At 40.5% G+C, this 21,776-nt stretch overlaps 1 protein-coding gene across 3 annotated transcripts; it reads right to left on the minus strand.

Annotated features, from left to right (window-relative positions):
* Positions 1–3,650: 3,650 nt before the first annotated feature.
* LOC102080509 (uncharacterized) lies at positions 3,651–18,785 on the minus strand. 3 transcript variants are annotated; one of them, XM_019356645.2, is made up of 9 exons: positions 17,995–18,785; positions 17,330–17,446; positions 14,030–16,025; positions 13,872–13,952; positions 13,238–13,294; positions 11,973–12,071; positions 11,834–11,881; positions 7,389–7,454; positions 3,651–5,041 (listed from the first exon to the last, which is right to left on the minus strand). In XM_019356645.2, exons 1-9 carry the CDS (start codon positions 18,139–18,141, stop codon positions 4,821–4,823), a joined length of 2,832 nt encoding a protein of 943 aa, XP_019212190.1. In that variant the 5' UTR covers positions 18,142–18,785; the 3' UTR covers positions 3,651–4,820. The 3 variants fall into 3 exon arrangements, with proteins under 3 accessions (XP_019212190.1, XP_019212191.1, XP_019212192.1); XM_019356646.2 differs by having other exon boundaries at positions 15,794–16,025; positions 17,995–18,779; XM_019356647.2 differs by lacking the exons at positions 17,330–17,446; positions 17,995–18,785 and having other exon boundaries at positions 14,030–14,358; positions 15,794–15,909.
* Between the last annotated feature and the right edge of the window lie 2,991 nt (positions 18,786–21,776).

The following is a 21,776-nucleotide window of genomic DNA, read 5'->3' on the forward strand; positions in this document are numbered from 1 at the left end:
AGAAGCACAATTCTTGTACTGGGTGAATCAGCAGACTTTGCTGAACTTTCACTGCGATTTTCATTGCTCCTTTTACCTCCGTCACGGAGATATGATGAGAGAAGAAACGGCTTCATTTTCAGAGTTTGAAAAGTCAGAGGAGGACAGATTTCCACCCCTCAAACAAACGTAATTCATGGCTTAACAGTAAGATGACTGTAAAAACTGCTCTATGATTTACATGAAATACTTTGATTTAGAAGAAATTCTATAATCTAGCAAAAAGCACTACAGCATAGCAGAAGTTATATCACTGAGCAGATTTACTAGGATTTAGCACAAACACTAGGATTTGGCTCAAAAATCTTTATTTTGCAGTTATATTATGATTTGGCAGAAATACTATGAGCAGTAATAATATAACAGTACATAATACTGTTATTTTGTGGAAATACAATGCTTTATCACAAATACCATGATATGGCAAAAATACTATGATTCAGCAGAAATACTATGATTGAGCAGAAGTACTAAGATGTAGTAGAAGTACTTTGATTTAGCACAAATACTATTATGGAGGAGTAATACTTTAACATGGGAGAAATATTGATACACACACACATACACAGAGAGCAAAGTGTGCAGAGGCTGTTGAGAGTCTGGGCTTGGCATATCTAGGTCAGCTAAATTGGCTGCACCTGCTGTAATCAGCACTTACACAGACAGACACAGAGAGCTATGGGTTTTCTTCAGTGTATTTCTCACATTCAGGACTCCCCTTGAACAAATGGCCATAATTTCCTAACCGTAGGGGCTAGAATGCTCATTCTAACACCGTTTTGTTCAGAAGAGATGGGGGAATCTGCAGGTCTTCATAATTCAGCGATAAAATATAAATTATTGAAGATATATGACTTGTAATACACTGTAACTGAGTAGAGGCAAAGCAAAACTGCCTTGACTTGCCCTCAAACAATGCTTTCTAACTCTAAATCTATTTGGAGTATCGATATCATTCTTTCACTGTAAGAGACAGCAGGCTTTGGTGAACAGTCATGGAAATTTTCAGGTCTGTGTGGAAATCCATCAAAAAGATATGACGAGAGAAAAAAGTGCCTCAATTCCAGAGTTTGAAATCTGAAGAAATCTGAGCCAGGGACAAATTTCCTACCCTCAAACAAGTCTAACTCATTTCAGAACGGTAATAGGTGAGAAAGAAATTCTTGAATTGTGAGCGTCAGGAGTGTCTGAAGATATACTGGGACAAGCCTTATGTCTTAACTTTGCTTCGTTAAGGAGATATGACGATTCGAATATGCCTCTCATTGCAGAAATCAAGCGGTGATTTTGAACAAACTCTCCATTGACTTTCTATGGAGAGTTTTCAGACTTTGTGTTGGTCTGAGGAGATTTGCCAAAATTCTATAAATCCCACAACAATGATAGTGACATTTTCGGAAAGCCAGCAAAAATACCTACGTTTTGATGTATAATTTGTGGAAGTTGAGTGAAAATTGAGCAAGTAGCAAGAAGTTGTTCGGACATGAAGAGAAGACTGCAAAACCTTCAGTGGCACACTGGAAGCCAAGTGCATAGCAACCATAACAACGCATGTATTTTGTGAAAAATCACAATTTTGCAACTGAAAACTTTAAGAGGCACAAAAGTAAAATGGTAAAAGATTTGAAAAAGCTGATTTATTCCTGAATAGCCCAATAATTTGAGAACATTTTAAAGTTTGAATGGTTGTTCTACGTGAAAATATGACAAAGTAGTTAAGTTTCAAAAACAAGCAAGTTTTAGCAGAATTGCGGAAGTTTCCCATTCATTTCAATGGGACAAATTAAAGGAAAAAAGCTTAATATTTTAAAAAGTATAAGAGTATAAAATACCAAAAGATATTGCCGGAAAGGGAAAACATAGCAGAATAGTTTAAAATTTGAACGGTGAAAATCGGCTGAAAATTGTGGAAGTAGTTCCACGGCGAAAAACGTACGGAAGCAACTAGAATAATAACTAGAAAAATTTGCATTTCCTGCGAAAATGCAGTGTGGATGCTGTAACGCTGAAGCTGTCTGCTAAAAATAGCTGAAAAAGCTTAAAAGTAGCAAAAAATTGTAATATATTTGGAGAAGCATAAGAACTTAGCAAAAATGTAAAAACTTAGCAGAACTGCAATAATGTAAAGAAAACATAATACTCGGCAGAAATAAAATAACCTAGCAGAACTTAGCAGAAATATTGTAACTTAGCAGAAACATGATAACTTCTCAGAAATACAGAAATTTAGCAAATATGGTACAAGATTACAGAGATACTTTATTTAAACAAAAATACCTAAACACTGCAGAAACACTGTGATTTAGGACAAATACTACAACATAGCAGAAATGCTGTGATTCAGCAAATATACTATTCTATGGCACAAATAGAATGAATATGCTCAAATAATATGATTTTGCTCAAAAACTATGATTTAGCAATAATACTAAGATTTGGCAGAAATACTATGCTAGGGCACAAATACTATAATTAATTACAAGTACAATAACATAGCAGAACTATCAAGATTTGGCGGAAATACTTTTAGTTTTAGCAGTAATACTATGATTTGGTAGAAATACTATAATTACACAGAAATATTATATTTACCTCAAATCCTATAAAATAGCAGAAATAGTATGATTTAGCACAAATGCTGTATTTAGCACAAATCTTATAAAATAGCAGAAATAGTATGATTTAGCAGAAATGCTGTATTTAGCACAAATACTGAAAAGCAGCAGAAATGCTATGACTTAGCACAATAGTAATAAGTTAAATAGAAAAATTGGAAAAGCAAAATGGACAGCTGAAAAAATCCTGAACATGCTAAGGGTCCCTCAAATGTAATTGTTAAATGGAAAAAAAATCAGCAAAAAAAAGTATAACAGTCACACAATCAGAAATATGTACACATATGGAAACACACATGCACAGAGAGACACACACAGGACCAAATTCAGTCAACCAGTTTAAATATATTGAATTTAAATCATACAATAAGATGCTTCCATAAAAAGGCTCTCTCGCCCTCTCTCTCTCTCTCTCTCTGTCACACACACACACACACACACACACACACACACAAGATCCAATTCAGTCAACCAGTCGAAATATATTGAATTTAAATCTTACAATGAGATCATCTCACACACACACACACACACACACACACACACACACACACACACACACACGATCCAATTCAGTCAACCAGTCTAAATATATTGAATTTGAATCTTACAATGAGATCATCCCATAAAAAGGCTTTCTCTCCCTCTCTCTCTCTCTCTCCCTCTCTCTCTCTCTCTGTCACACACACACACACACACACACACAGACACACACACACAAGATCCAATTCAGTCAGCCAGTCTAAATATATTGAATTTAAATCTTACAATGAGATCATCCCATAAAAAGGCTCTCTCTCTCTCTCTGTCACACACACACACACCCACACACACACACGCACACACAAGATTCAATTCAGTCAACCAGTCTAAATATATTGAATTTGAATCTTACAATGAGATCATCCCATAAAAAGGCTTTCTCTCTCTCTCTCTCTCTCTCTCTCTCTCCCTCCCTCTCTCTCTCTGTCACACACACACACACACACACATACCTGTTTTTCCTACATCGTGGGGACCACTGAGTGACAGGTGCCTGATGGGATCCACCCTTTCCAAAGGGTGTAAAGACATGATTTTCACTCCTAAATTCATAATAAATTCATCTAGAGAGTGTTGAGACTTGAAAAGTCAAACACTCTCAAATAAATTTTTAACCTGAATTTTTGTTTTAATGGGGACCAGACATAACCTATCTACTGATACTGGGGACCAGTCATGTGTCTATGAGATTACAGTTAATAATACTGATCCATGAAACCTTACTATCATATAACATAATGACTGACACCCTGAATTGGGTAAATGGAAGAAAATGGATGGATTGCTTTATTAATCTCATCCTGACTGCCAGATACTCATTTCATTAATTTATTTTTTTAATCTGATTCTAAAATATTAGTTAGGAAGTTATGAAATTACACAAACACTATTTATGAAATTAAGGAATGTTGTAAAAGTTGAGCAAAAGGTAACATTTTGTATAGTGTTTTACTTGGTATGACTGAACATATGCTAATAAAATAATTTTAAATCAATTCTGTTTGTCAGTTGATTTTCATCAGATATGAAGCATCAGATCTGCTTTAACAGAAAACAAAACAATATTTTTACCGAAACCACCACATGCAATGTTTTCTTCCAAACCACATTTGACGGTTAAAAGAAGTCACCTACTGTACGAAATGGGCAGACAAACTGAGCTTATGCCTTCACATAACATTTATTTCAGCCTTTTAAAGTTAAACATTCAGTCCCCTTACATCCAACAAACAGTGTATGTGTATATCTATTTTTCTATATCTCTATATACCCACACATACATATATTTATATCCCTCTCTCTATATATCTCTCTCTATATCTCTCTCTCTCTCGCTCTCTCTATATATATCTCTATCTATATATATATCATATTATATACAAGTATAAATATAAGTATATATAAGACCGTACTCCCTGATAAGCAAGGTGGCATTTTTAGATATGTCAGAACGGGAATGTCTTTTCAAAACATAATTAAAACTAATTAAAATGGATGAGTTCCATTCTTTCCAAACGTTTTTTTTTTGACGTCCAAAAACATTGGTCTAGCACAGAACGTAAAAACATTGCAAAGGGGCAAACAAGGCACAAATGAACAATTAATAACAGGCTGATTAGGCTGTTAAACTCTTTTTGCAGCTTTACGCTGCATTGCAGTGATTCGATTTTTCACATAGAACTTTACCGCTGTCCAGGTTCTGTTTTTAAGTGCTTTCGGTGAAGCCTCAATACAGGCAACGCAGTCTGACTTTCCTGGTACTTTACCAGACTCAATGAAGGACATTAGTGTCTTTTCCACAGCTTGGACCTCAGCTGATGTCCAAGTCCTCTTCTTTGATGTTCCTAAAATAGAAATGAAAGTGACTTAATACAGTTGTAATAATTAATTTAAGATAAATTAAGACAAAACTAAAAGGGTAGAAGCTTCAGTTTTAGAGTAATCACTTTCAAATTTTGCACTGTTTCCTCTTAGCTGTTGAGGGTCCAGTTAAATCATGAATTTTCAGAATATTAATAAAAGAAATCTCTCAGTGAACTGGCAAATTACACATTAGGTTCTTTATCACAGTTATATGTGGATACATTCTAGGTCCCTGAAGCTGCCTACATTTTTCTATCATTTGCATTTTTTCCTTGCTTCTGAGTACCTCCCAAGAAGGATGGAGGATAGATGCAAGAAAATGTAAGGAAACATCCACTTCTAAGTGAGGTAGCTAATCACAGTTCAGTTGTCAGTCAGCTTTAACAGTTGAGACTAACAATAATAGAGACACTTGAAAGCAGCATTGTTTTCTCCCTGTATCCTGCTATCACTTTAGCACCTGTAGATAAGTAACAAGCTGCCATCTGGATTCATACTGCATCCTGCTCAGAGACACAGAATCCACTTACAGAATGAGTGTCAGTATGTACTTAAGTTCTAATTGTGAACTTATTTTTTTTTTAATAATACAAAATATTCTAGCATATTCATAATATTAGAAACCATTTAGTTTAAATGTTTGACAAAAATGAAATTTCAAAGATCAAATCAGATGCTTAGAAACAATCTCCCTGTGAGTAGAAATAACTTAGTTATCAGTGTTTCTTGCTGACAGACCGACTTTATCCAACACACCATCATTGGTATGAAATTCAGTGATTATGTGATGGATTAGACCAGGGGTGGGCAATCTCAGTCCACGAGGGCCGGTGTCCCTGCAGGTTTTAGATGTGTCCTCGAACCAACACAACTGATTTAAATGGCTTAATTAGTTCCTCAACATGTCCTGAAGTTCTCCAGAGGCCTGGTAACGAACTAATCATGTGATTCAGGTGTGTTGACCCAAGGTGAGATCCAAAACCTGCAGGGACACCGGCCCTCGTGGACTGAGATTGCCCACCCTTGGATTAGACCAGTTTGCTCAGCCACTTCAAAAAAATAAAAAATAAAATAAAAAAATCAATAATATATAAATAGGGTGGCTTGTCAGTTGGAAAACTACTTTTGTGAAGCCTGCTTCTGTGAATGTTGCCTCACTCATCAAACAGAAATAAGAGCTTTGAGATGGCCTGCAAGAGTTAGAATCAAACCAACTTTCAATTTTAAAAAAAAAAAGAACAAGAAAATTAGTGAATTAGGATGTACCCAGTGTATTTATTTGCATCAGTATGACATCTTTGTCATCAAAAATGACATATTGTGGCATGTCATATCTGATGACACTCACTACATGCTATTAAAAGGATTTTTTTAAACAGTAACGCACAGGAAATGTTTGAATACATTGGAACTACCAGCCTAACAGCTGTACTGCCATCCAGAGTTGGTAAATGGGCTATAAATTTCATCTTTAACTGATAGTAAATCTGATGTCATTTCTGTTTCCATTCTTACGTTGGTAAATCATTATAAAATGCGGTCTTGTTAAGTACAGACTATTATCTCACAATGTCTGTAAAAATGTAAATTTCTGCAAACTAAACCACTCAACTATGACCTTTGATGGCAACTTTATGGATGAGAAAAAGATTAAAAATGCAAGTCAGCCATTTCAGATAAACCAGGAGAAGGAGAGGAGTCAAAGAAAAAGGTTAGGTTTACAGGGTCTGACTCAGCATCCACCCTCACTCTGAAATGGAAAACCTGGATTACCTAGTTTTAGCCAAACATGTTTTCTGACACAGAGCCCTGATTCCTGGAATGATCTTGTCCAGAATTAACATGACATAAAGACTTTTGTATGACTTTGGTTGCTTCAGGTAAAAGTATTCACCTACTGGAGCTCTCAAAAAAGAGCTGACAGAGGAAGAAGTGTTTTTCTGTTAAGTAACAACAGTAAATTCTTTGACCAGTAACAGTCTTTTTGGACAAGAGTCTAATAACCAGCTAATCAACCAGAAGTAGTCAGCCTTAATAAATTTGGCACACATTTTGTCTACTGTAACGCTGACGAAAGCCTTGTACTGAAAGACCTCGTTTTTTCTTACTGCCTTGTTACATTAATCATTATTAATTCATCATCATGTCATTATCAAGTCTAGATAGGTTGTACTAAGAACATTTGTACAACTTTGAAATAAAAGCATTATTAGGGTAAGAAAGCAAATCTGTGCTTATTTTAGTATAGCCTTTTTAGCTGTTGTGTGGAAAAGGGAATGGGTAAAGAAGAAATGTGGGCAAATGCCAAGCCTCAAGTCTGTGGGATACCTGCGGTAGTGTGGTCACCATCAGGCTCATCTGTGGTCCACTGTCCTTGCTTGAATCTTGGTGGTCCTATGGGAAGAAGAGTAAACTGTGTAAGTAGAAAAAATATGTACCTTGTGACCCTGGAACAGAGAAGACAAATACTGAAAAACATGCAAAATTGTGACTGAAATGCAGTACAGTCTTATCACCCTGCTACTTAACTCATCTACTGTGCTAAAATTTAAAATATTTAAAAAGTTTCAATATTACACTGTCAGTCAAATACCTAGTCCAGTTCTCCTTCAGTTAAAGAATGTGTGATTTTTTTTTGGCAGAGCTCTTGAAGGAAAAGAATGACAAAGGTTGAAGCAAATGATTTTACCCATTCATGGTTCTCTATATGCAGAGAATTAATGCCAACTGAACTGACGTGGCTTGAAAATAAAATGGTGGGAAAGCAGCTAGCAGCAATAGAAAAAGCTAACAGTAATAAGCATGCAAGGGTACAAAGAAGGTTACACAATACAGGCAACAATAGTGCTATCAGGCTCTTTAGAAAGTAGGTTAGAAGTTTTTTTTAGACTGATCGTTCTGAGTATCCCCTACCAAAGTACATTCAGTACATCCAGTTACAATTACAGAAATTGTGGTTTTCTTGTGGATTATTGGAAATCTGCTCTAGACAGGCAATAGGGACATGGAATGTCACCTCTCTGGTGGGGAAGGAGCCTGAGTTAGTGCGTGAGGTTGAGAGGTACCGGCTAGATATAGTCGGGCTCACCTCTACGCATGGCTTGGGCTCTGGAACCAGTCTCCTAGAGAGGGGCTGGACTCTGTCTCAGTCTGGAGTTGCCCCTAGTGAGAGGCGGCGGGCTGGGGTGGGTATTCTAATATCCCCTCGGCTTGCTGCCGGTACGTTGGGGTTTTTCCCGGTGGATGAGAGGGTTTGTTCCCTGCGCCTTAGGGTCGGGGAAAGGGTCCTGACTGTCATCTGCGCTTATGCGCCGAGTGGCAGTTCAGAGTACCCAGCCTTCTTAGGCTACGTTCACACTGCAGGTCTTAATGCTCAATTCCGATTTTTTGATCAAATCCGATTTTTTTGTCTGCCTGTTCACACTACACATAAAATGCGACATCAAACGCTCTCCAGTGTGAACGCTCAAAGCGGCCCGCATGCGCAAAAGAAGATGTCACACAGAACTCGCTCTGTTTAGACCCAGAGCAAACAATATTGTTTGACTGATTGCCCTTAATATAAAGAATTCGGACTTTATGTTTCCAGATTTTTGCTTTAAGTTATTTTGTTATTTACATAATAATGTAGATGACCTAATAATGATCGTTTTTGCTGTTTTAGAGGAGCGGTGCTTCAAAGGATAGTTGCAGATTTCTGTCAGAATCTGCAGAAAATACAGTAAAAATAAAATGTTCACATTTCTCCAACATTGTCTTCCCAACAGTTTCACCGGATGGTAGGAAATCGTTCGCGATGTCTTCTCCGGCGCTGATAATTGGCGTCTGTCTTGTGTCAGTGACGTAAAAGACGGATTTAATGCGACTTGACCGTTCACACAGCAGTCGCTTTCTAAAACATCGGATACATATCGGATTCAGTACCACATACGAAAGTGACCCAGATCGGATTTGAAAATATCGGATTTGTGCCGTTCACACTGTCATACCATGATCGGATACGGGTCGCATAGGGGCGAAAAAATCGGATTTGATGCGCTTTCGCCTGCAGTGTGAACGTAGCCTTAGAGTCCCTCGGGGGGGTGCTGGAAGGTGCCCCACCGGGAGACTCTGTTGTCCTGCTGGGAGACTTCAGTGCTCACGTGGGTAACAACAGCGAAACCTGGAGGGGCGTGATTGGGAGGAACGGCCTCCCTGATCTGAATCCGAGCGGTGTTTTGTTATTGGACTTCTGTGCAAATCACAGTTTGGCCATAACGAACACCTTGTTCGAACATAAGAGTGTCCATAAGTGCACGTGGCACCAGGACGCTCTAGGCCGCAGGTCGATGATCGATTTTGTAATCGTATCACCAGACCTGCGACCATATGTTCTGGACACTCGGGTAAAGAGAGGGGCTGAGCTGTCAACTGATCACCACCTGGTGGTGAGTTGGATCAGGTGGCGGGGGAGGACGCTGGACAGACCCGGTGCACCTAAACGCGTAGTGAGGGTGTGCTGGGAACGTCTAGCAGAGGCCCCAGTCCGCGAGATCTTCAACGCACACCTCCGGCAGAGCTTCAACAGCATTCCGAGGGAGACTGGGGACATTGAGTCCGAATGGACCATGTTCAGCGTCTCCATCGCTGAAGCTGCTGCATTGAGCTGCGGCCGCAAGGTGGTTGGTGCCTGCCGTGGTGGTAATCCCCGAACCAAATGGTGGACACCAGAGGTGAAGGGAGCCACCAAGCTGAAGAAGGAGTCCTATCGGGCTTGGTTAGCCTGTGGGACTCCGGAGGCAGCCGACAGGTAACGACAGGCCAAGCGGAATGCGGCTCGGGCAGTGGCTGAAGCAAAAACTCGGGTGTGGGAGGAGTTCGGAGAGGCCATGGAAAAAGACTTTCGGACTGCCTCGAAGAGATTCTGGCAAACCGTCAGGCGTCTCAGGAGGGGAAAGCGGTGCTCTACCTGCACTGTGTATAGTGCTGGCGGAGCGCTGCTGACGTCGACTGAGAAAATTGTCAGGCGGTGGAAGGAATACTTCGAGGACCTCCTTAATCCCACTGACACGTCTTCCGAGGAGGAAGCAGAGTCTGGGGATGAGGGGAGTGACCCGCCAATTTCCGGGGGCGAGGTCACTGAGGCAGTTAAACAACTCCTTGGTGGCAGAGCCCCTGGTGTTGATGAGGTCCGCCCCGAGTTCCTGAAGGCTCTGGATGTTGTAGGGCTGTCCTGGTTGACACGCCTCTACAATGTTGCGTGGAGATCAGGGGCAGTACCCCTGGACTGGCAGACCGGGGTGGTGGTCCCCATCTTTAAGAGGGGAGACCGGAGGGTGTGTTCCAACTACAGGGGGATCACACTCCTCAGCCTCCCTGGGAAAGTCTATGCCAGGGTGCTGGAAAGGAGAGTTCGTCCGTTAGTCGAACCTCGGATACAGGAGGAACAATGCGGTTTTCGTCCTGGTCGCGGAACACTGGACCAGCTCTTTATCCTCTCAAGGATACTTGAGGGTGCATGGGAGTTTGCCCAACCAGTCTACATGTGTTTTGTGGACTTGGAGAAGGCATTCGACCGTGTCCCTCGGGGTGTCCTGTGGGAGGTGTTGCGGGAGTATGGGGTGTCTGGCCCATTGCTACGGGCCATTCGATCCCTGTACAACCGTTGCAAGAGTTTGGTTCGCATTGCCGGCAATAAGTTGGACTTGTTCCCGGTGGGTGATGGGCTCCGCCAGGGCTGCCCTTTGTCACCGGTTCTGTTCATAATTTTTATGGACAGGATTTCTAGGCGCAGCCAAGTGGCGGAGGGCTTTCACTTCAGTGGCCTCAGAATCTCATCTCTGCTTTTTGCGGATGATGTGGTTCTGTTGGCTTCATCAGGTGAAGGCCTCCAGCTCGCACTGGAGCGGTTCGCAGCCGAGTGTGAAGCAGCGGGAATGAGGATCAGCACCTCCAAATCTGAGGCCATGGTTCTCAGCCGGAAAAGGGTGGAGTGCCCACTCCGGGTCGGGGATGAGTTCCTGCCCCAAGTGGAGGAGTTCAAGTATCTCGGGGTCTTGTTCGCGAGTGATGGGAGAAGGGAGCCGGAGATCGACAGGTCGTGGTGAAGAGGGAGCTGAGTGTAAAAGCGAAGCTCTCAATTTACCGGTCGATCTACGTCCCTACCCTCACCTATGGCCACGAGCTGTGGGTAGTGACCGAAAGAACGAGATCGCGGATACAAGCGGCAGAAATGAGCTTCCTCCGAAGGGTGGCTGGCCTCTCCCTTAGAGATAGGGTGAGAAGTTCGGCCATCCGGGAGGGGCTCAGAGTAGAGCCGCTGCTCCTCCGCATCGAAAGGAGCCAGTTGAGGTGGTTCGGGCATCTGACAAGGATGCCTCCTGGGCGCCTCCTGGGTGAGGTGTTCCGGGCATGTCCCACCGGGAGGAGGCCCCGGGGCAGACCCAGGACACGCTGGAGAGATTATATCTCTCGGCTGGCCTGGGAACGCCTTGGTATTCCCCCGGATAAGCTGGAGGAGGTGGCTGGGGAGAGGGAGGTCTGGGCTTCTCTGCTTAGGCTGCTGCCCCCGCGACCCGGCCTCGGATAAAGCGGATGAAGATGGATGGATGGATGCTCTAGACAGTCATACCAATCAAAAAGTTATCAGGTTTCCACAACTGAAATATACCCCCAAAAAAGAACTTCTATACTCTCTGTGCTCCTGTTTGGTTTAATTCTACCAATTTGTAAAAGCAGGTTTCAAAAAAGGAAGGTGGGGGGCCTTAAAGTTCTGTAGTTTGTGTGTAAATTACCCATTTTAGTGGCATCAGTGTCAGACTCCTTTTCCTTTGTTGAAGTTCCTGTTAACAAATTGAGATAGCACAATCAAAATTCTGTAATTTTTTTTAGGTATTTGTGAAGCTTGCTTAGAGGCTAAATTAAGACAGGTACCTGAGGCAAAACAGGGTGTGCGGTGGGTGTGAGAAGTACCCTCTTTAGGGTCATCAATGTCAGATCCTGTCTCCTTTCTTCTCTTAGGTGTTGAGGATCCTGTTAAAAAAATATAAATATATATACATTTTAAATTTCTGTGTTTATAACAACCACAAAATAATTAAAAAAGGTACCATCTGGTTAGTCTGCTGTAGGGATGGGTATCGTTTAGGTTTTATCCGATACCGGTGCCAAACCGGTACTTTTGAAACGGTGCCGGTGCTTAAACGGTGCTCAAACCGGTGCTTAAAGAATGGAGAACACAAACTTTGTCCAAAAACCTCTCATGTTCAGCTGTTTTTTTTGTAAAAAGATAACAATGTTAGCCTTTTCTGCAGCTATAGGGCATATATGGTCTCACTCTTGGCTGGAAGTAGTGCTTAAACAATGGAAAAAAAACACAAACTTTGTCCAAAAACATCTCATGTTTAACTGTTTTCCACTTTTTCTTTGGTCATTTTAGCCTTTTTGGCCAGGGTGAAGGGGGTATCTGGCATCAAACAAGAAGACAGCCGCATGTAACTACGACGCTGTTTGCTAGTTCACCTTACATGCATTAATGTAATAATGTGGTTAGCATACTCAACGTTAATTACACACGAACAACATGAAGCTACTCACGCAGAGGAGAACGGCTGCTGCTGCCATCATCATCCTCATCATTTCTGCTACGCTGACAGGGCTAGGGGCCAGGACTCTACTCTTTGGGTTTTTGGGGGATGTTGCTAACTCCGGGTCCGATAACAGGCACCACACCCGCAGTAGATGTGCACGGTGTGAGGTCTTGCAGCAAGCTATCAAACACGGCGCATTTCTCAGCTTTAAAAATAAAAAAAACGCTATGCGTCGCCAGGTGTTTCATCAGATTTGAGGTGTTACCTCCTTTGACAGTATCACAGTATCAGCTTAAAGCACTTGTTGCAGGCTGCTGAGTTTGCATCTTTTGCTGTGAAGTACAGCCAGACTTTTGACCGCTTCGCCTTGGGCATTTTTAATCTGTAGCGCTGCTCTAAAAGAACGTACGTACCTGGCCCCGCCTACTATCCTCGGAAACGTAAAATGATATGCTAGAATCGAAAGTGTATCACAGCTCAGGAAAAAAAAAGCACCGAAATAAAGCACCGAAATGTGCGCTGCTTTTCGGTCTGGTTACTACCGTTTATGTCAGAACCGGTGCCATCATGGCACCGGACACCGGTACCCATCCCTAGTCTGCTGGATACCTGTGGGTGCTTCATCAAACTCATCAGTGGTTGGCTGACTTCTCGATCTTTGGGATCCTTTGACAAAAAAGTCAAAAGTCAAAGAAGTCAGTAATGGTATATGGTTGAACTGTGTGCCCATTCAGCCTTCACACTACGCAATGTATTTTTTGTTAGAGGTATTAACTGTATGTAAAGATGAATGGCATGTCTCCACATCTTTGCATTATTCAAATATTAAGCCATAACAAGCGCAGACATCTGTTGCTTATCATTTGGATCAAGTGTCTGCACAATAGTGATGGGGCAGTGCAGCAAGGGATACAGTTCTTGTCCATCCGCCTGCCAGAAACAAACTGAAATCAGCTGTCAGTAATGACAGCTCACAGCCTTTTATAACATTTAAGTACACTTCAAACCAAACTGATCAGAAAATTTAACAATTGAACATACATTCATGTGATAACTAAGTAAAATGAGAGAAACTCTTTCGGAACAATTTGGCATGTACTTTGAGGTTTCAGTTGTCCCCTCTGTTAACAGTCTGCCACTATAAATTCCACGTTTTTGCTACAAATTTAAAAACTATCAATGTCATCTATTTTTATATGCAGTAAATGGCTGGATGCTAAAAACAGTTAAACCTGTCACCTACTCGATGTTGAGGAGCTGAAAGATGACTCCTTTGATGCATCCGTCTCTGAAAGATCACTTTCCACATCTTCCTGCATTTCTTCTGTAAAGCAGTGATAAGAAAACCATGTAGCACAAAAGACATTTACTCTGAAATAAAAATAAGAACATTTTGTTTACCATTGGGATTAATTTGGATTTGATCGAGGCTCATTCCCTTGAAGTCTGACAGTCGGCCTTGTTCTAGAGCAATGAGCACTTTGCTGACTTTAGCCAACTCAAGTGTTCCTTCAGGCAGTCTATAGTACTCCCTATGGACTCTGATATCATGGCCTAGAAAATTTGCGAGGATGTCCATCTCATTGTCTCTCAGGTTTAGGACTGTCGACAGTGTGGACACATGCTTTCTCAACTTAGTTGAGGACAGTGTTTCTGGATGCTTCGCTCCACATTCCTTTGCAATCTGTCTGATGGCATCCGATCCCCTGAGGTGAGTGTCTGCTTCAGGTCTAGAGAAGAAAAAGGGATTTTCATCAGACACACCACAGGTCCGCCGATGTGAAACCAAGGCTTCCATTGAGGACAGCATGTCTGGTGTTAAGAGGATAGGAACTTTTCTGTTCCTTTTCCCTCTTATTTCGATGCGCTGGAAATGGCGACAAAGTTTTTGTTCAAACTCTGAAAGTCCTACTGCCAAATCCGAATGGACTCCTGAAGTGTCTCGCAGGGTGAATGCAGTTAGTGGCATTTTTGATACCTCACCCTCTCTCCTGCGATTAAACAGTATCACTTCGCAAAGAGTCAAATTGGCCAGCATTGACCAGTTCTTCTTATTGGGATCACTGGCAAGTCTGGTTTGGTATTCTTTTCTGTACCTATCAAGATACATATGCATGGTTTTTACATCCTCGGTGAAAGGGAGGAGTTGAGGAGTGTTCCATTTTCCTTCTTTTAGAGTTTGCAGGGCACGAGATGAAACACACACATCCCATTTCTTCTCATAAAGATCCCGGCTTCTCTTCAGATTCTTAAGAAATTCCTCATCATGAAAATCTGCCATCTTTGCTTCACACTCAAGAATATCTGCAATCTTCTTGAGACTATGGCCCAGTTTCAGAGCCAATGATGGAGCTCTGTAGATGTTTTTGTCTTCATCAAAGCCAGCCACATCCTTCACTGCTTCAACCACAAACTTGAAATTTGAAGGTACATAGAAATCCTCCATTTTTTTCAGTGTCCCTGCTTCCCGTGAGCGCAGAAGTAATCGTCCTATTTCTCGCATTTTTTGTCTGATGTACTCATGTTTGGTCTTGTCATGTCCATGTTTTGAATACAAGTGTTCTCCTAGTCTCAAGATACTTTTCTCCTCTCTGATGATGTTTCTGACTTCATCCTGATGCATAGCACTGACCAGTTCCCAAACCTTTCTGCTGACACCATCTGGGACAGGCTGTGCAAAGGCACAAAGTGACTGGATCCGACTTTTGCCTGGTTTTGCTGTGCTGCACTTCTGTGAAAGCTTGCATCTTGAAATATGTCTCCATAATGAATGTCTTTTCAGCAGTGCCTGGCAGTTAACGCAGTGCATGTAGTCATTTGGCTTCACTGGTTTTTTAGTTTGCTGACTTGGGATTAGTGTCCCAGAGCCAGCTTTCAGAACCTCAATATTATGTGCACGGTTCCCCTTGTTTCTAATGAGGTCAAAATGTAGTTTGCGCTCCTTTGATTTCGAAGGAAAACTGATTGCTTCTGCTACAGCCAGTTCACTGCTGTGCTTGCGTATTAAGTGCCTTGCCATTTTATGGCACTCCTGTGGACAGTATAAGCAGTGATGCTTTTTACTGTATACTCTAGCCCCATCTTTCTTTTTTTGCAGCTTCATCACAAAAATATTTCCCTGGTTAGGTTGAGAGCTTTCACTTTCTACTGTCTCATGGTCCTTACCCGAAGATGTACTTGGAAGTGTTTTTCTTCTGGAAGTCTTTTGTGACTTCTTTGTTTTCTTAATTTTCAACAATGGGACCCTTTTTGCAGGACTGTCAAATCCCTCTGAACTGCTTTCATTCCCTGAGTCTTTTGATGGAATATATTCATCATCAGTGCTTTCAATACAACTTCCAGAAGCTTCTGGTGTGTCAGCCACCTTGGAGATTGACTGCAGGTATTCACTGGTAAGCTGAAAAACCAGATAGACACATTTATAACTAAATTTGCAAGAATAATTACCCAGGTGTGAAAATCTTACACCGTCTGTGAGACCCCTTCAACACCTTCATTAAAGTGAACTTGAATTTGTTTGAACTGTTACCAGCTTAATGAAGGGTTATAGGATTTAGTCATTTTCATCAACAACTTTGGCTTTGTATACAGAAAGACTTGTTTACCGATAGTTTCAACCCAACCATAATATTAACAAGGAAAAATTAGGGCTGGATGATACCATTTCAGCACTACCATAAGAATTCACAACTGACAATCAAATGTCAAATGTTTGTGTCAAACAAGATACAAAAAACCCCCCCAAAAAACAACCTGTAAAATAATTATTGAACAGAACTGTTCAAATAATTGGATGAAAACTCCTGTATTTTTTCCTCTCTCTCATTACTTTACATTTTTACTCCAAGGAGGCAGACTTGTAATTTCTAAAGTGCTCTTGAGCAATAGTTCTCCAGACATTCGGAAGGTTTTTCAAAGTTTTTCTTTGGACATTGTCTACTTTTTCACTCATTGGACTCCAGTCCTTGTACCTGACCATTTTCAGAGGAATGTTTTTGCACAAAAAGAAATCGCAGCCATGAAAACATAAAAGGGGAGGAAAAAAAAAGATTACCTACAGCAGATCAGTATCTCAAAGTCTTGTCATGTTTGTGGTGCTTAAGAATGGTTATTAAAGCAGATGAAACTGAGAAGATGCTGAGGTATGCCGAATTACACAAAAACTGGACTTAAAAACAAAATCACTGGAAACATGGCTTGTGGAGTAAAAAAATCCAAAATTGAATTTTTTGTTTATAAGTCATCAACGTGTATGCAGGAGGACAGCAGAGAGGTTTAACAGTGAGGGTCTACAGTCATCTGTTAAACATGGTGGAGGCTCTGTCATGGTTTGGGGCAGCATGTGTTGGAGATCTTCTCAAAACTGATGAAATTATGACCAAAATTTAAAAAAAAATTGAAACATTAAAAGTCATTTATTTGCCTCCCCAGAGCCTGGACCTTAACATTATTGAAGCAGTGTGGAGTCATCTGACAGAACAGAACAAAATGCAGAAACAGCCAAAGAGGACCTTTGAATGTCCTTCAAGAAGCCTGGAGAACTATACCCATATTGCTAGTAAAATACAAAGAATGAAGAGTGGCCCAAGATTTTTGTTAAGTACATATAGTTTAAAAATTGCAATGCTGCAATGCCAGTCTTCTACAGTAAGTTAAAGCCCTAATAAAAGTGTGGAAATAACCAGAATTATGCAAACTTACAAATATGCTGTCAGTTCGTTTGAGTGATGGCACATCTGGGTCAGCAGCATCAGAGTATGAACTTTCAGGAGTGATTATATCGATGTCAGTATCAGCATCAACATCAATAATTATTTCCTATGGAGAGAGGGGGGATGTAAGACATTGACAGCAATGACTGTAATACATCGAGAAAGATATCAAACCTGATTTTTAACTTCTCAACCCAAAGCGAATTAAGAAACAAATTTTTACATTTAGAGTTCTGTAAGTAAACTGTAACAACCTCATGAGTTTGATCTGAATAACATATCTAGAAATTTTAACTTCCCATACATTTGCAATCCTGTGTAGACTTATGCTGACTTCACCACACCAGGAAAAAAGTTAATTTCATGAAAAATTCAACTCAAAGATTGCAAAGCATTAAAGCTGAAGCAAAGCCACCCATAGGCCAGATTGAACCTCCCTGTTGTTCAGTTCTCTGCCAGGCCATGTGGACAGTATGTGACATATAGACAGTACATGCTAACAAAACAGTGAATGCATGGTCAGGGCTGTGTTTGCTGGTTCTCTTTAAAACTGACAGCTTAACTCACTCTAGCAAAAACCTGCAAGTTATGAAAAAGTTTCAGAGCTACTTATGGTCATATGGGATAAGCTAAAAGTGCTTATTTGACACATACCATGCTCTCAGATGATGTTGGTAGCTCAAATGAAAGATCTGACACTGAGGTCTCCCCCTCTTGATTAAGACTTGCCGAGGGCTTTAAAATAAAATTAAAAAGGACATGTATTACCATGTCTACATACATAATGTTAATGAGGAACATGTTAGATAAGATGTGTGGTAAAGCATACTTGCAATTTTGAAAGTCATGCAAGTCAATTCAGCAGTTTGCACCTTGAAAACACTAAATATGAATGATATCTAATCCACATCAGAAACAGTACAGACAATTCTGGCTCTCCTTCACTCCTTTACCTCTCACACAGGATGGGTAACAAGAACTGGTATTGAAGTACTGCCATTGGCTTTTATTATTTGTTTACTCAATCCAAAGTGTTGAATGTGCATTTTTAAAATTCCTAACAATCCTGAACTGAAAAATAAGCATTCTATAATTAAGAAGCAGTACAGCGCTGAAGTACGTAGCTCATGACCACAATAATTATATCTTAGTTATGAAAAAAAGGTAACAGAATCACTCCTGTATCTTGTTTAACCATGTCAAGTCTTTGTTCCACATATCGATATGATAACCGAACATATAACATATCTAGGCCAAATGTAAACACTTAAAATCATGGAAATATCTGCCTTAAAACAATACAACAGAGCTTGCCTTTAAACTTAAAATGCCTTTCAGGGTCACTGGACTAGTACATTTTTAGGTAAATGAGAGATTTGTTTGGTTTCTTGTCCTGACTGGCACTAAAGCTGTGTCCCAAAACGTCGGCTGCATCCTCCTGAGGCCGCATTTGTAGACCGATTACATCACAGCGACGCCATGAAGGCTGTCCCAATTCGTAGACTCCTCCGAATCTGGCCGACAAATACGTCCTCCTTTTCCCCAGATTTGAAGGATGGGTCGGGTGTATCCTTTGTGCCCCACCATATCCCAGAATTCATAGCGCGGCCCGGCCGATTCCAGTTTCCAACAATGGAATTAAACTTTTAATATTAATCTTATTACTCTTTCTGGGTCACAAAATAAACTTTTAACATATTTTCAGGTGAGAATGTAGCTGTGTAAACTTCAAATATCTGCTCAGTTTATCAAGAGATCACATATTTGCAAAAGTGCTCCTTTTTAGAGACTTCTGTTACCCAGCCGCTCGATAGCTGACCGGAGGGTTCAATGGTCACTCGAGACAGCTGAGTTTATTAAACGCCAACGAGACAGCTGGTGACGCAAATCTGAATGCTAGACAGTCCCGTTTTACAAGCCTCGCACTTCCGGCCTTCTCGGTCGTTGAAGGACCCGGCCCACGTAGACTGCGAATGCCGGGTCCTCCGAATGATGCGGCCTAGGTTTTGGGACACAGCTTGAGTGTCAACATACTTTGCACACCATCTTAATATACAACCGATTTCTAAAGAATGCAAATTTTTATTAGGTTTCATGAGCTGTGGAGGATAAAGTCACTTTAGCATTAGATATAACTGTGGAAAATTAATTGAGTGTGGTTTAAGGGGGTAATGAGTTATGGATTCTCAATCATGAGGTACATCCTGAAGTCCATTTCATTATCACTACTGTGGGCTGTGCTCTTGTGCTTGTGTGTCAAGTTCTGCTTCTGTCACCTACGCGTGTGTGAACATAACCCATCTTTTATACAAATTAGGCTAACATGCAGTGAAAGAAAGGCAGAAAAGCCACATAATGACTGGCAGCTGTCTCATTTATTTATTTATTTATTTTTTGATCCCAGCACCACTGCTAATTTTTCATCTATATCTACATGGTAAACTGTTAAACTTGTAGAGTACTGAGCCTGTTATATACCACAAGTTAAAATCAATTTGTTACTTACCAAGTCTTGGCAGCTGCAAGCTGCTTAGGTGAGAGCTGGGTTGTGATGAAGTCTCACCCTCTTGGTTTGTTCTCTCCGATGGCTAAACATTACAGAGACAAACATTTCTTTTAATAAGGTTCACAAAAAGGTGATTAACAAGACCAAATGCATCCTCTGTTTTATTTAAACCTAATGCTGTGTAAGAAAACACAGCATTACTACACATACCTTGGTTTTGAAGTCTAAATTCAGAAGGCTTTAATTACAGCACAACCAAAAGAAAAAAAAAAAACTTTCTATTAGCCTATAGTTGACTAAACATGGCTCCATCTTAAAAAGTGGCCCTCAGTACTGTTGTAAACTAAGCTGTAGACAATTTCAGCTTGCACTGAGTGATGGAATGTACCAAACATTTTTTTCAAGTACTGTACAGAAGTACAAAAAAAATGAAAAGCTGAATTTCAGATCAGCCAGGCTGATAACACCCCCTGAAATACATGTAACTGTGTACACACTTTGCTTTTATGTATATATTTGATATTGAAGTACATTATTTGCCAGGTAATATTTATGATACTTAGATACATATATCGGATATTTAAGAACTTAATGATGTATTTACATGACTGCCTCACTTTTTTACCAAAGTACTAGTTTACTACAAACTTTTACATTTTAGTTTAGAATGACATTTGGGTACATCTTCTACTTCTTTATAAAAGGCTAATATGTCTTGCTTAAATGTCAGTCCTGGGTTTGTACACTATTCCCCCCTCCTCCGACACTTGGCAAAAGCCATTTTAAATTAGTTAACTAAAGAGCTGACACAATGCTAAAGTTGCTTGGCTGAAACTCGGGCGTTAGAGAGACACACACACACACAAAACTTCAGCACCTGGCTTTGGTGAAAAAAAAAATTATCTTTTCAGTACACCTGCGTAATCAAACCAACACACCCCTACAGAATGTTTTGGCACATGCATTCATACTGTCACAAATCTAAGTCAGAAGCACCACTGTATTTATTAATATTGTAATATAGGAAAAATCAAAACCCTATCATGATTACCTGTGTTTGGTGTTTTAAGGGGTCCATGGCTCTTGACAAGCATTTATCATGATGGTCTCTCAGGCGTTGCAAACGTGCCTTCAGTCTGGTGGATTGTTTACTCTGGAGGAGGTAAAACACAAAACAGCTAACATAACATGTCCATACCTGAAGTACACTAGTTTTATACATCAACAAGTAAGAAATACACAGTGATAATGGGGATAGTATTTAAGGTGACATCAATAGGTCTAATCACATATGTTAGTCACTATAAAGACATGGTGCAAATATAAATTCGGTTTTATAAAAATCAATCTTTTGAATATAAGTCAGTTTAAATTAAGCTGTGCAGTAGTCTGTTCACATGCTTAATATTGTTAGTTTTATTTATCTTAATTTACTATGATAGTAATTTTATTATTTAATATTTTTAGTACTTCATCGTTTGTGATTAACAGCAATCAAGCCACTGCAGAAGGAAAATGTATTTTTTTTGTCTATCAAAAACAATCACAACAAAAATTAAACCACCACCAAATTACTTTCCACGGCTGAATATTTAACTGAGGGAAAAGTCGGTCCACCTGCTGCTCTGGTACTGTCGCTGCCCCCGCTACCTCACGCATCGTTTTGCATATCACGACACAACATTACACGTTAGCCATTTCTTAGCTCGTCACGACAATAATTGCATTATGAACTTGGGTCCTCGACAGCCAAAGCTAATCCAGACTCCTGGATTAGCTTCGGCGGGTCTGTCTCGCTGCTCCGACTGCCACCCTCCCCGCCACGAGAAAAACTTGACGCTTTAAAAAGAAATGACTCTGTAGCTGCTTAGCTTGTTTCTTGTTGTGAATACTTCAGGCCTATAGTTGAACGAAGTTGTTCTAGAAATTT

This window comes from Oreochromis niloticus, unplaced genomic scaffold (genome assembly GCF_001858045.2).
Source record: "Oreochromis niloticus isolate F11D_XX unplaced genomic scaffold, O_niloticus_UMD_NMBU tig00001171_pilon, whole genome shotgun sequence".
In the NCBI taxonomy this organism is placed as follows: domain Eukaryota; kingdom Metazoa; phylum Chordata; class Actinopteri; order Cichliformes; family Cichlidae; genus Oreochromis; species Oreochromis niloticus.